Genomic DNA, 16,499 nt, shown 5'->3' on the forward strand with positions numbered 1-16,499 from the left:
GCTGCTCGCGTGATTCAAGCAGAAGTTAACGTAACTGGTGTCACGAAGATCGTCTGCAGATTGCCTGAGAACAGAACAAAGAAATCGGATGAGAAAGGCAAGTCAATAAGGATTGTAGAGTGGAGTTAATGTTACTCAACGGTTTAAGGGGAAGGACGGACACGCTTCTATGCAGTTTAACAACAGAGGCAGAGTGCATAAACCGTTACTGTCAATGTTTAAAATCTGTAGTTAAAGCTCATTTAATCCCAGTGAGGAATTAACCACAAACAACAATGTGAGCACTCATTTTCTTTCGAATTAAAGTTTTGTTGACTTATTTTCACAAGTTTTTAGTCTAGAACAAAATACCTACTCTATATGTTGTTCATTGCTCGTACCTGTTTCTCCATATTATTAGTATGTTTCATCATTTGTAAACCTACTTTTTGGCCAAAACTTTACATCCCCCTATACTTATTTCTTCGGTAAGTTACTGCTGCATGCCATATCTGTTTTCTGTAAATATTCGGGCGCTGTTAATAAGCACTAGTTATTTGTTTCTAAGGCATTTACAAGCATTCATCACTTGTTTTTAACACAAGATTTTTAAAAGCAGCGTATTAATGCTGTTTTGTACAAGCTTTTGTAACACACACACACACACACACACACACAGTAATACATACATTTAAGGCAGTGGTCCTCAACCTTTTTCAGTTGCAACCCCCATAATAACAACTGGTGGCGACCCCCAAACACAAAAATAGACCCGCAAATTGATAAAGTAGCCTAATTTCTCTTGATTGATTTTATTATTAGGGCATAGGCCCAGTTAGAAGGATTTTGTTGGCCGGCAAACAGGATTCTACATTTACCACAGTGTTTGAAGGGTGCCAAGACTTATCTATGACTGCTACATACATTTTCAATATTTCCCACAACATCTGGGAACCTCCTGAAATTATTTCGCAACCCCCAGGTTGAGAACCACTGATAAGCCATCTACATAAAACATGCAGTGCATAAAAATGACTAGATATTGTTTATGCCTTATAAATTGTTGACTAAGAAACCTTATTTTAAAGCATTACTCCGTTTTCTTGTATAAGATGTATAATCTGTAGCTATTATTCACATGTTTAAAATGACCCTGAAATCTGATTGCGTGATTCAAACTAAGCAAAGAGTAAACGCTGCTTGTGTCACGAAATCGTCCACGTATATCGCCTGCGAGACGAACAAAGAAATCGGATGAGGACTGTGAGTTGATGGGGGTCGTATAGTGAACCAATGACAGTCAAAGGTTAATGGGGGGAGGACTCCCTGTCTCATTGAGAGGCGTGTCATGTGTGACTCAGTGACTGCATCCGTCCATATATGTATTTCTGTAGTTTGTCTGTAATGAGGCTGTGTATTGCGTGACTAATCTGCGCCCGCTACAACGAGTGAAGGGTTGATCTCTTGGAGTGAGCCGCATGTAGGCTGACAGCACGCCCGTAAGAGAAACACGCAAACATGCATTCAACACGCAATCTATGCAAGTAGCACCAGTGCACATGTGACAGCCAGGGCACGCCACGCTTCCACTGGGACTAATTGCTGATGCATGTTCCCCGATAAAAATGACTGTAGGTGGGTTCAGAAGAAGACTATTATTAGAATTGATCCGTGAGGCAACTAGCTTGCATAGCTCAAAAATACAGTATAAAACCTTCTTATTAATGAAGAGCAAAGAGCTGTAAGATAAATAGATAGATATTTGAGTTTGAATGCATATTTTTTAACCCTTTTTTACCCTGCATAATCGTGCAACTTTTTATTCTACTCTTGTTTTTGTACATTATCCAATTGTGTAGCCAAAGGGTGATTATTCATTTGTCGTAATAATAAAATAGTAAGTCCTTTTCTTAAAATGTAGTTGTAGCACTTTTATGGCAGCTTTTATATGATTGGTGTTGTGTTTCTATTGTGTCTTATATTTATTATAGCTGCAGCAACTGAATTATTTCCCTTGAATATCAATAAAGAATCTGATACTGATTTATATTTATTGACTATTGCCACACTTAAGTAGTCAATATGAATGACTGTTGTAGTTGTAACCGTCTCTTGTTTTACCCTAAATCTAAAGGTAATTTGTGTGACTGGAGTCCTGTAAAGTCATTAAATCCCACACGGTTTTGTCACGCCACGAGATACCTCTTGGCACCAGAGCAGAGCAAGTGCAGATCTCTTTCTAATGCAGTTAATGTGTCCACCATATGAACTTCGGATCACAGGCCCTGTTGTTTCCCACCGCCTTTCCTGTTCTGATATGACCTTGCTTTCTGACTCAAAGGTGTGTTTAATTTGAGGTTCGGTGTTATGAAAGTTTCCTGAAATGTCGCTTTCATCTGTTTTGTCACAGCAAACCAAGACAAGGGCTCCAGAAAGCACGCCATCCACTCCGGCCATGAACCCAGGAAAGACAGTCCCCCCATGGGCTCCGTAGCCAGCGAGAGCAGCCTCCTCCTGGAAGTAAGGAACGCTGCACACATTTTACACTCACCAAGGCAGTTCAACAGGCCTCATTTACTGACATTAAGGGTGCGTTCTCTCTTGTCCTTGTTGGGTCCTGGTTTGAGCCCAGTTTGGTCCAAATATAGACGTGGTTTGGTCCTGTTCTAGTCCTGGTTTAGTCCTGTTCTAGTCCCACTTTAATCTTTCGATGTGGTCAGCAATCTGCAAATGTGTAAAAAACCAAACACAGCTTTACAATTGGGTTGTCCCTGATAATTATTTTAGTAGTCGACTAGTCAACCAATCTATGTTCAATTTATCTTTTTTAACACATTTATCAACCAAATAAACATTGTAAATGATGACTGAATGTTTCTAGAAAGAGAATATTCATTGATGAAGTGTGATTTAAGTGTATTATTGATGAAATCCAGAAATTGTATACCCTATTTATTTACTTGCTCTCTTGTCACAATTAGTTGATAAATAAAGTCCACGGGTTGAAAAAGTGCTGATATTGTACAAAGTAAATGTGTTACACAACACTAAGACAAAAAGTGGACCCAAACTAGGACTTAACCCAACAACAGCAAAAAAGGAAAAGGCGTTGAACGAGTTTAGGTGGAATTTCAGTACGAAAACATCAATTAATAGCACTTTGTTGTAGTTTTGTGTGAACATTAGTGCTCTTGCAACCCTGAACCAATCAAGGACTAGAACAGGACCAAACTGGGCTCAAAGCAGTGCAAGAGTGAACAGATATCATTTCTTTCTATTCACAATCATTTCTGTACAAAAACCAGAAACTCTATATTGTCTTCTGATCAAGTTAGAAGCATAAGAAGGGGTCCGGCTCGAGGAAACCGGGGGGATATCCCATTGTAGTGCTTGCGTGTGTGCCCTTTGCCCACTGCAGTGACCTCCTTTGCTCGGCCCGAGTGTTGCGTGACACAGGGGGCATGATGAGAGTGTCGGAGCTGATGAAGTGTGTTGTCCCGGGTCTGTTCGGGGGCATCTGTCTGAAAGGATGGCCCACTGTGTGAAAGTGAGCAGAAGATGGTGAGAAAAACACACCATGCTGTCAATACTAATTAGAACTGAGACCAATTTGGGCTCCGGCGGTTGCTCCCCACATAATGGCGTTGTCGGCAGGAGGGAGGCACTCCGAATGATTACAATTGCATAAGGGCGAACATACACGCGCTCGGTTCAAAGCTTGATTGTAGTCTGCCCACAATTGAGAAGTTCTACAACTGAGGATGTGTCACGAAATACACCGTTTGGACTAAATATTGATCATTCTAGGTTCTTATTCATTTATTTGTGCACTTAAAAACATGCAACTCTGTCTAAATCCATAAATAACAGTGTGTTTTTGTGCGCTCTGGATACGCGTCCAAATTGACACTAAACTGTGACTAAACCTGGAAATAAACCCAGTCTGCAAAACCAGGGTTAGAACAGGACCAAACTAAGTCTAGATCAGGACAAAACAGAGCTCAAACCAGGACCAAACCAAGACAAATGTGAGCGCAGAGGTATTTAAGTCGTAGAAAGTAGTATTCTGTTCTACTTTATTAAAGGGCATTGTAAATACAAATACAAATTGTACATCTTGGTAAGTAATAAAATAACACAAAACAATGATAATTAGTCAAATGAGACTTGCAAAACTGTAGTCAAAATAACGTCACAAATGTAAAATTAGCAGTAAACTGTCTACATCCTTCTAGTCATAAGGTGAGAAATAAAGTGTTTGTTGATCAATCACATTAGGAGGAGCATCCCTGTCTAAGGTCAATAGAGGTCAGCGTAATCTCCTGCTCGTATCTGATATTTAGATTATAGTTGTTTGTTTTCAGTTGCAGAGCTGATCGACACAACGTACTAAATGTAATGTTTAAACAAGTCAAATCCCTTCAAAGTCTATGGGTTTTCCACTGAAAGCATTACCCCTGAATCCTAATCACAATTACAGATCACGCAATGGGGCAGCCTATCATTTATTTGCATTTAATATCATGATACACACAATGTGTCAGTGAACAAAGGATAATTTAACATGTTAAGTTTATGGGGATGTAAAAACAAAAGGTTATATTGATCTTAAAGTGGTGTAGAAGGACTGCACCATAGAAAAAAGGGGCGATAAACATGAACACAATGAACAATGTACCTGCGTTAAGTTAGTTTTTACTGTGAGTTCCTGTCAGCTGGAGAACTTTGTGTTGTTGTGAGATATTTATTTTCTTGCAATAATAATCATTGTGTTGGCCAATGTTGCAAATATTTTTGATATTTTCAGTAAGGCAAATACTTCTTCCAACATCACTTGTAAAAAAAAAATGCCATAAGCTCGAAATAAAACATTAACCAATCAAGAGAGTTGTATATGTGCAAAGTATCTAACAAGTTAAGGCTATGGGGCTGTCTAAGCAAAAGATTTTATTGATCGTATAGTAGTGTGTATAGTATTGCGATGAGGTGCACAAAAAGATGCAATATTGGCACAATCGTTAAGCTACATCAAAATCAAAATGTACAAGCCTTAATTTAATAGACAAGTTATTATAAACATTTAACAGAAACCAAACAAGGCTAAAGCAGGTCTGCACAAGGAAAATTAAGAATAACAGTTGCATCTTTGAGTATTTTACTGTGGATTTTCTTGCTACATTGATTATTGCGTTAGCCAATATTGCCTTGTCGATATTTTGTTGATTTATTGTGCATTCCTGGTGTGTAAGCTCCGATTGCGTGACTGTTTGGCAGGCGGATGTGCATTAGCTGTAGTGTAGAGAGAGAGAGACAGAGAGAGTGTGTGACGTCATGTGTGATCGCGTGTCTTGCGTGTTATGTATGCGCTTGTTCTGCGGTTGACAGGTACAGAGAGAAATGACTGTTGCATCGATGTGATGCTGTGAATTAGACTGGTTTATCGCTGAAGACGTACAGGAAATTATAAGCATGATTACTATAAGCATGATTATATAAAGGAATGTATCATATACTTTGTCAAGAACTTTATTCATTTTTCAGATTAACACCACAATTGTAATGGCAAAGACTACATTCGGTTTTAGTCATTTGTGGTGGATTATATGACTCAGTACATGCATAACTCAACTGCCCTGTATTTTTGAGGTCTCCAACTGGTGCATCGGGAAAGTTTAGATAAGGTTTAGTTTATTTTTTTTATAAATGATTAGCTAAATTAGATACTTCTATAAGGTAAAGCAAGGCAAAGAGTCCCTGTTTTTGGCTGTTGCATTAGTTATTTTACTTTTGAAACGTTAAATACACTTTTTTAATGTTTTTAAATGCCTGTTTTTATGCCGATTGAGTTCCAATTTTGGATCAAAGGCAATAGTTTGGAGAGGAATAACTGTATGCACCAGTAATTGCACGACTAATTTAGTTAAAACGAGTTAATTTGCAAAAACAGAAATATCCGTTTGGAAAATTTGTCACAGGTTTTTTTCACCACTTCTTCTCAACATAGTATTTATCACATTGTAGTTCAGGGGATTTACTCATGAAGAGATTACAAGAAGAGTAATATTTTCATTGCTCTGAAATAGATTTAGCTTTTGAAAAAATATATGCTAGACAAAGCCTTTTCACATTTGCCATTTCTGATCCTTCTATCCCCTGCGGTCCTCTCTGTGAACATATGTGTAGGATGTATCTGTTACCGGTGGCAGCGGGTCATTGTTTCTCTGATCGTCTCTGCTTTCATCTGGTTTTAACACAAGCCCGACAGGAAAGAAATCTGCTCCAAAAACAATCAACTACTGCAACTTGCACATCCCCTCTGCCCCTCCGCCAGCCCTTCTGCCCCCGAGTCCCGCCAGTGTACGATAGATTTTATTTTGGACTGTGCGTGCAAAGGCTCTCTTAAGGTTTGTCCAGTCAAAGCTTTTAGTTTGTCAGGGCAGTTTGAGGAGCCAGGGGTGTTTTTGTGTCCGCAGCAGGTGCTTGTTTCCATGAGCTACACACTTCACTATGTCAGGAATGAGAGGGGAAAAACAAAACAGCGCAGCAAAATTAATACAATATTGAAAATGATTGCAATATTTGAATGTACGTTTTGATGCTGTTATTGAAGTTATATTAAGGGCACAGGACATAACTTCATTCATTCATTCATACTTTCATTTTCTACCGCTTTTCCCTTTCGGGGTCGCGGGTGACTAGAGCCTATCCCAGTGACTTTGTGCATTATAGGACATGGATGGTACTAATAATGTATAAAAAGTCCCAAAATGTACTTACTTGGCCTGGAGAAAGGTCACGTCCTGCTTGTTTCTATGGAAATGTTGTTTCTCTAGCGATAATATTCCACAGTATTGCATTAAACTTATCTATCTGTATGGAGAATGTTCTGAAGTATGGTTTGAACTCTTCATTTCCATTGGATTATGTAAAGTGACCTCCAGAAAGTTACATACTGTGCCTTTAAAACAAAGTATATGTTCAAACTATGTCAAAATAAAAAAGCAAGACTAAATCTTGGCTTATTCAGGCTGTATAAATAAAATCATGACTAAAAATATGTTTTTTTTTTTCAACGTTATCCTTCAAAAAGATATAGCAGTGACTAAAATACAAAATACCAGTTGTCCTTCCCTGGCATAATTTATTGGTTTATGACAAGAGGTTTAAAAATGATTAATGGTCCCCCATTTTATTAAACAGGTTACAGAAATGACTAGAAGATTTTTGACAGAGAACGTCACCTGCATTTAGGAATCACTTGTAAAACATAAAAATGTTCTCAAGCCTTTTATTGAAATATTTCACCTGGAATTTATATATTCAAAGCCTACTTTTGGATGTAATGTTGCATTGGTCCAACACATATTGTAACCAGATGTTCTAGATGTCAAAAACACAATGTGAATGGGAGAAATGTTCAGAGTTTTTGACGTGTTTATGGCTTGGCAATTGCATTAGGCGACTGGAGCTAACAAGATTTTTTACATTCAATCCAAACAAGAGCGTGTTACACCTGAGTGCACGTTGTTATAATCACTTGTGTTTGTATTGATATTTTTGGCAAAATTTGTTGACACATGTATATACATTTATGTAACATAACAATTCATATTTGATATTAATGTATTATTTGTAATACTATCCGAACATTACTCATGGACACTTACAGATACCAACATAATGAAGAAAATGAATGATTTCTTAGCTTTTGACAAAAATAATTAATACTAACATTTCAAAAAACAAATATTATTAGTCAGCGTACAGAAATAGATTGTTACTCAATCCCTAATAAAGGCCAATATAAATTACTTTAAAGCCTGGATACCTGATTTTCAAACCGCAAAACGAGGAAGTATGTATTTAATACTTCTAACTACTTCCCAGCTCTACTTTTTTGTCACATGCATCAGTTTTTGGGTGCGGCAAAGTGAAACAGGGCTCTTCAATGTATATGAGAGACAAAAAACTGTATTGTTAGATGCAGACAGCACACAGCGATCTGATTTTGTCACAAAGTGCTGCGGTTAGAGGGTTGAAAAAAGAAAAGAAAAAGTGCTCATTTACAAGAACAATGTTCATTTACAAGAACAATGTTGAGTACACCAGCTTTAATACAGGCCAAAGTACATCGTAAAAACCTCAAACGGCCTTGCATGTTGAAAGAGCGCGGTACACCGTGTTCTGAACCGTAATGTGGGATATTTCGTCGCAGATAAATTACAGTAGATTGACTGTCTTGGTCCTGACGTGGCTCGTGCTTTGGGCTCTGTGTCTGGGGCTGCCCTCGCTCTGGATGTGCCACTTCTGTCTGTCAAACAACATCTGCATCCACCTCACCCGCCCCTCACCGCCGTTTCACCCGCCCCTCACCGCCGTTTCACCCGCCCCTCACCCCCTTTCCTCATCTCCTATTCATGTGCGTGTTTCTCAGATATGTTTCATTTACATCCCTGCTGCTGCTCGCCATTAAAGCAAGGCTTCTCAAACTGTGTTCAAGTTTAGATTTAGTTTGGCAGATTTCTAAATGACTGTTGGATTGTTTTACTATTGGCAAATGCTTTTTCAGTTGTTTTTGTTAAACCAGTAAAATATTCTTAAAATATTCTTTAAGACTGAAATCCAAACCACTCAAAACCACGACAATATTCTTGATTCAAGTTTAACAAGACTACATATATTCATATTTAACAGAGCTCTGTTTAATTATACATGAGACTGTTTTACGCTATACAGTAGTACAAGACACATAGTAGTATACATTTTATATCTCTATGGCCTTAATGTAGTAGTCTAGTGTTGGGATGTCACAGTATCAACGATTATTGTGAGAAGAAACAAGAAATTATTCAAGATTATTGGCCAAATAACAGTGAAAGCTTTAATTCATTTTCATTCACATTATAATACATTGTAGTAGTATGTGACCAGCTTTATCAAATCAAACTTTCTGAATGAAAAAGTGTGACATAAGCAGTGTACATTAACAATACGTTTCTTTAGGAGTGCATATTTAATTGGAACTACTTCATTTTGTCGCTAAAATGATGAAACAATTATTATTTCTTAGTTCTTACGATTGTGAAGTGAACTAAGACGGTTATCGATTAACCCAATCTTGACATCATTAGTCCAGTTTATGCCATTTTCTTTGATATAATAGAGAACAGGACAAACAGACACACACAAGTTGATCAATTAGAAAAAGAAACAAATTCCAGTTACTACATTAATTTAGTGAATTCGATATTTTAGTGTAAAAGTGAGTTCGTCCAATGCTGACGGAGCACGCTGTGGTTTGATATCAATTTAACTGCAATCACGGCATGTGGTCAGGACTGGACGAGGAGCAGCCGGACCTGAAAACACCTCCGGCCAAAGCGATCGCATCGGTGTTGAGAGAGAGGCGAAGGAGGCAGGAGACAGGCGAGCGTCGGTGCGAATGTGCGCTGACATACAGTGAATAAAAACACACGGAGACGGATGAACTGCGAGAATCCTGCAAAGCGTCGCTGTTAAATAAAGGTGACAGAGTGTGGCAGCCGCAGTCACGCTGTCAAGTGTCCTCACGCTATGCTCCCCGTCTCCTTCCTGATGGCCCCTATATCCTACTTCCTTAGCCCTTTTTCTCCTCCATCCTTACTCTTTTCCAAGATGCTGACATGGCGAGTAATAAGTTATTTATCATTTGCTTATACGTGCATTCAGTGGTGGAACGTATCAAACAACAAAAGTAAAAGTGTACTTAAGTAACACTTTTTGCTTTGCGAGAGCAGGTGTGTGTACTTTCTACTCCACTACTGGACTGAAATGTAAAAAGTCTTGGCTTTGAGCAAAACTATATATATAAATGTATCCAAAAACTCTAGAAACTTCTTTTTCAAGTTCCCCACATTTCTCAAACAGGTACTTCAATACGTTTACAATTTTTTGTACGTGATGCTTTTACTCCTTGATGTAGATGTTATATGTAAATGAAACATAGAGTTAGACTTAAACTTTATTGATCTAGAATTTGAAGTCCTAGCCTAGACACTTGTCCTGTTTTGGTCCTAGTTTAATCCTGGTTTAGTCATGGATTTAATTTTGAATCCCAATTTTGTTTTAAAAACTGTTAGAACACTAGGTTTAAAAGTCATAACTAATGTGTTATTTTGACAAAGATCACACTTATTTAATGTTTAAAGGTTTATGTTTTGTTCATCCATATCAAAACATGTTTCAGTCTAATCGTCAGAATAATTATACACAAAAAAACAATAGTCCAAAGATAGTATTCCAGGGTCTCATTTATAAAGCATTTCCAAGTTTGTGATCTATGATAAGACGATCCGGTCCCAAAACTCTTTCAGATAAGAGCCAGAAAGCAATCGGAGCAAGTTTGAGGTAGTTTGTAATTTATTTGTTTATAAATGAGACCCATGGACGAAAAATAATATTACAACAATCAATAATGAACTTTGTCAGCCCTGCGACAAGTTGGCCACTGTCCAGGGTGTACCCGGCCTATGGCCCGAAGTCACTGGGATAGGCTCCAGTCACACGCGACCCCGAAAGGGAACAAGCGGTAGAAAATGGATGGATGGAATAATGAACTTATTTTACATAAATCACATTTTACTTCTATTTTTTACCATTGGACAGGCTGTTTTCTTTTACTTATTGATTTGGCTAATGACAAATGACTCCACAATACTATTCCTTTCTTACATTTTCACCTCTCTTTCCTCCTCAGCTTAGAAACGACTGCACCAAATATTTTACTACTCACAATTTGGCCTTGATATGCTTACACATTATCGCCGCTCCTTTGCACTGCCTTTGAGTGAAGCCTGGGGGATTTAACCGCTTTTAATCAATTTGTTTGCGTTGTATCGCGAATGAAAACAGCCTCCAAACGGACTTTTTTATCAAAGGCCAACTTGATGAAATACATAAGCACTATTTTAAACCCAAACATATTTTTCGAGGGTTTGAGAAGTAGCAGCAGGACTTTATTGGTCGAGACACAGCTGGGATTCATTCAAACGCTTGTCGTACTATTAGCTCTGATATGTTATTTCGGGATTACGCGGGTTAAATTGAGAGCTGTAAAATCGTGCGGTCATAGTTCGAGTTTGTCTTAAAACGCTGTGTCCTGTAATTGTAACCTAAGTTAAAGTGTACAGGCCAAAATGTCTCTTTTCTTTTCATAAGGATCGTAAAATGTACAAATCAAATGTTAAGGCATCCAAAAAGTCTATAGATGCATTTAATTGCTCATAACTTATTCCAATTACCATATTTTTAACCAATGGTTGGACTGCTGCTTATAACCACGATTAACCTCACATGTTTAGCTACATTTATTTATCTTTTGTACCTGTCTTTTGTGTTTTGCAGTCACTGACCGGGTTCGCTTTGGTTGTGAGCAGCGACGGAATGGTTTTCTACGCCTCCTCGACCATCGTGGACTATTTAGGATTTCATCAGGTGAGTTCCAATCAAACGAGTTATTGTAGATGTACGTTTCCAAGAGAATAAAGTTTGGGTACAAGTCAGAAAGTCAGAAAGTTGCTGGTTTAATCTTGATACTGGCTACAAACTGTCCTCAGGCAAGACACATCATCCACCTGGTCAATAATGATGTATTTGTGTGAGTTGTGGTGATAAGATGACCTTGGACTCGACTGTAACTCTGGAATCAGAATAAAAGATAGAAAAATGCCTGAAGAAGAACAGTGCATTATTATGGTACACTGTGGCGTCTTTTGGTTGTACTGCACAGCCTGTGTCTTTCGTCCCGCTTGTGTCTCACTTTTACATTGCTGCCACATGAATTATATTAAAAGTGAGATTTACACAGCCAACATGATCATATATTTATATACTCTCATAATTAAATCAAGGAGTTTCAAGTGCACTGGTTTTCTGGGTTGTTAACGCTATTTCAGTCTCTTTTTGCATAAATAACATTTAAAAGACACAATATTATGTCAATATTTTGAGCTTTTAATCGTTATAACATTCTTCCCTCATCAAAAACAGTTGTATTTAGCTTTTTTCACACACAGACTCTTTCTGAGCATTTATTACGTCAAATCACAATCATTGCAACTGTGTGGCTGAATTAGCGCGACCGTAAAGCTAGCATTTGTTTATCTCACCTATGTAATTTCCTGTGCAGTCAGTAGATGGAGCCCAAAGTCAGTTCCTGCCGTGGGAAACGTCAGAGAGAAATTAAGTCTTTTTTTTATTATTCATTATTATTATTATTTTATTTTTTAGTTCGAAAACATGAGATTCCAAAATAAAGGCACTCAAGAGCTTGTTTAAAGGCCAGTAACTGTACAAATAATGCAGACTATTTGTCATTTAAATAATTTTCCCACCACATTTAACAACGTGTCCCCTACATTTTCAGTTCGCACCCTATAGGCAAAACACTAACAGCTCCATAAAGGCAAGCAAGTGCTGGACCCACGGCAGAAAAGTTCCATATTGCACCTTAGTAACCAACACTCGAAAAGTAATGAATGACACCTCCACTTTTCCCGGTGTCCCCCTTTTCAAAGCATCCCGTACCCCTCCCAAAAGTGTACGGGGCAGCGAGAGGCAACAGAAAGGCTAGGACCTCCGCTTCACCCCATCTCTCTCTGCGGGTGTCCGTGGGGCATAAAATGGGGTTACTGTAAGTCCCCAAAGGTTTAGCTGGCCTCCTCTCTGTGGCTGGTTAATTATGAATGATATCAACACAGGGGGGGCTTGTCCTGTGATGCAGCAGCCGGCGCTCTCCCTCAAAACCATGAATAAAGTGCTTTTCGCTGTTGCAGTTTGCTCCGTGTCTCTGATAGGCACAACAGACACACATTTCTGGTGCAAATACTTCTGCCCCGCTGCATCCAGACAGCAGCTTGAGAGGGACAGGGAAACTAAAACCCTCAGGTCATAATGTGGTCGCTGGCAATGTTAATTAAAGGAATTAAACGAAATGTGTTTTTTTTTTGCAAATGAGCTGCAGCAACAAAATTCTATCCGGTATTAAAAGTATTAATGAAGTCTATCTAATACTCAAAAGTATGCAATAATAAGAGGTAAGATACAAAAACAAATAACAAAGTTGAGTGGATTTGATTAAAAAGGAATATCTTAATTGCATTAACGTTGCTCTATGTAAGTTTACTGGTGGAGGAACTGTCACCTACTTGTTTCCATGGAGATGTTATTGCTTTACTTTTCCACAGTGGCAATAAACTTTTCCATTTCACAGTAAAAAAGCAGTAACATCTCCATGGTGAGTAGAAAATAGAAACTAATAAAAATGGTCATTGAAAACATAGTACGTTTTGTGCTAGTCCCAAACTCAAATAAAAGAAGAGTAATTAGTCAGTATAATAACTACTAAAATCATCCACAGTGTCCTAGTTGTTCACTGCCTCCTAGAGTCTCGGTCTTTTTTACTCTTACACTCTTTACTTTTTTACACTGACAATGCGTTTCTTCAGTCGGTTAGTCCGGTTGTAAATCACGCCGGCAGAATACAGTTCCAGGCTATTAAATATTTGTACTTTTGGCTGGTTGTTGTTGTTGTTTTGGTAGAGGTAATTGAAATATTATCAAAATGAAACTTTTTTCCAAAACGGTGCCAATAATGAACATATGTTAAGCAGATTTATTTTATAAGGCGTTCCACAAAATCAACCTCACTCCATATGTGCGTTATTACATTACCATATAACTATCCACAGATTGTTTTGTATTGCAAAGACTGTCATTCAAATATTTAGACTCACACGCAATGCATTTTTGTCATTCCAGTGCTGTTGTTTCTGAACTTATTCTGGTTTTCTTACTCACAAACCTTTGCCACAACTTTAACTTGTCCCCAGTGTACTACAATGGTATATGTATATATATATATATATATATATATATATATATATATATATATATATATATATATATATATATATACACACACACACAAATATGCCACAAAACACTTCAGGCCTTTGATTCTATTTGTTACTGTGCATTTTGGAGGTCGGGAAAATACCACTCATTTTAATTTTCTGTTTGTTTTTTTGTATGAAATGTATAAACAATAGTCGGTGGATTTGTGCTGAATTTGAGTTACGGGACCCAAAACCACAGGACGGCGCATGGGAACGGCTTGTATTTTCGAAGGCAGTTGATCAAAAGGCCTCGCGTGCCACTGTGCTGGAAATTAAGGATGGAGGGAAGACCAAGAGGAGGGAGGAAAGAGGAGAAGCTTGAATGTTTCAGGCAGGAATCTGTTGAGGTAGCGGTGACAGAATCGTACATGCTTGAGAGTAGAATAACACAGGTTTTAAAGCATATTCTACTTGAGTATTGCAAAGTAAAAGTTGTATTATAAAGTAGTCGTCCCAGTTTTTGTAAGCTAAGTTTCGATGTATTATTTGAAACTTTATTTGCAAGCTAATGAATATAAATCAGATATAGCCTACTTCCTCTAAAATATAGTGAAAAAAGAGGCTAAAAGAGGCTTTCTTTGTCCGACAATGGGGAAACCACAAGAGCAGCCGAAGAATTTAAAAAAACGAGGCAATAAAAAAAATATTTGAATAGAGTTAATATGCAGAAAAGGGTGAAAAGTAATAAAAGACAACAATGTGCAAGTAGAAAAATTTCAAAAAGAGAAGCTTTATTTGTCACACAACGAGGAATGTTCAACACAAAGTACAAGAACAGCTGTAAAATAATAAGAATTTCAAAATGGGCATTAAAACTAGCCCTTTACTTCTTTACTATACACCGCTGCGAGGAAGAGAGTGAGAAAGACTTTGTGTACAGAGGAGGAAGAGAGAAGTGTCTGGACACTTTGAGGCCGGTGTCACGCGATGTTTGCCAAACACAGCTGCCCCCTCTGGCCCCGACTTTCACTGCACTTTAACATCTGTGAGTGTTCGTGTAGATGTAGATGTGCAGTTATATTTGGTTAAAGGGATTATAACACCAGATTAACCATCTCAATTCTCACTGTGGATTTGCCCTAGTGATTCTGATATATGTGGATACTTTTTTGATTGTTTGAAGTCCATCTACAGTGACAAATTAACTGAACTAAGGCTTTACATGAAGTTTTTACACTTTAGTTTGGATTTATAATTAGTTTTTATGGCATATTTTGTGTTAATGTACAGATTCTTCTTTAATTTTAAGGTCCTAATATCATAAGTATCCGGTCAGTCAATAGTTGAGGTTATTCAAGTAACGGTGTAATCATAAAAACTAAAAAATAATAATTATGAACATTTTTAGAAGCAAATACATTTACACTACAAATATCTTGTAAAAGTATAAAGTCTGAAAGTCTGTTCACTTAACTTAATTTAATAACTTGATAACTTGAGTTTATCATTCAGAAAGCTGGTCAAATACTGCACAGATCTATTAGACAATAACTGAAAGTGAGTTCAGGTGGTGCACTATATAACTTTTCTGGAGGATAATACTCTTTGCTTCCTGGAGATGTTCCATATTATAGCATTTTTTCAATAATGCACCTTTAACTGAATAAATCCTAGGTTTATTGGCAAAAGTTAATACTGTGGAATATTTCAGGCAAAATAATTAACATCACCATGTAGACAAGCAGGTGGCAGATCCTCCTCCAGAAATGTTCCGTGGTGAAACTTTAAGCCCAATATTCTGTCTCCACTAGTGTTTAGGAACTAGCTTTACAGATAGTTAACAGTTGCTCCAATAAACACCAGGAAGCCTCTTGCCGTTTTGGTTATTTACTGAAGCTTTGACTGTAAAACTGTAACATACAAAAATAGCAGCATATTACAATCATGTTACAACATTTTAATGAACACAGCACATGCATAGCTAGATAAAGATACACATTTTAGGTAAATATGATGTAGAAAAGAACAACATTGGCTTAAATACCCCAATAAAAACATGTGTCAAATTAGCGCTTAGCTTGATGCTAACATGTATTGAAAATGCCATAGATATGCTAATGCTAATAGCGTCATGTATTTTATCGCAAATTTCACCAATATTCACAACTTTTAGATGATATACAGCCAATAGGTCTACTCCTAACAGTACAATACTTACAGACAGATATTTCAAAGGGCCAAATGACAGTTTAGAGGCTCAAACAATCTAGCACGTGACTGTAGAAAAGTCAATGAGGAAACTACGGAAGCTCTGAGCAGACAAAAACACATGAACTCAAAACGGAAATCTTTTACTACTGGGGGCAGCACACCCAAGTTGTGGCTTATATGCTTTTTTTATTTTTATTTTTTTTATTGTGGTTTGGTCAAAAACAAAACAAAAGGTGCTCAACATTCAAGCACAAAACTAAATCCGAGATACATTAATGTTTTTTGACCAGGTGTAGGCAGAAGCCAAGGCTTATTGTGCCTAACCTTCTCTCAAACGCTCAACATTGGTGGACATTTTATAGTTCACAAGCAACAGTTCATCAACAAAAACAACACTACATAATACTGGACAGTCTGCTCACAAGCATCCTCCAC

The 16,499-nt window shown here is 37.6% G+C and overlaps 1 protein-coding gene across 1 annotated transcript in view; it reads left to right on the forward strand.

Annotated features, from left to right (window-relative positions):
• The window catches only part of LOC140364441 (uncharacterized), an 89,095-nt gene that overhangs the window by 63,801 nt on the left and 8,795 nt on the right, over window positions 1–16,499 (forward strand). The window contains exons 4-5 of the mRNA XM_072450570.1: window positions 2,390–2,499; window positions 11,362–11,451. Of these exons, the coding sequence (XP_072306671.1) occupies window positions 2,390–2,499; window positions 11,362–11,451 (200 nt within the window). The remainder of the gene's footprint in view (window positions 1–2,389; window positions 2,500–11,361; window positions 11,452–16,499) is intronic.

The sequence above is a fragment of the Eucyclogobius newberryi genome, unplaced genomic scaffold (assembly GCF_026437365.1).
Source record: "Eucyclogobius newberryi isolate DKJ021-1_F unplaced genomic scaffold, fEucNew1.0.hap1 SCAF_18, whole genome shotgun sequence".
NCBI lineage: Eukaryota > Metazoa > Chordata > Actinopteri > Gobiiformes > Gobiidae > Eucyclogobius > Eucyclogobius newberryi.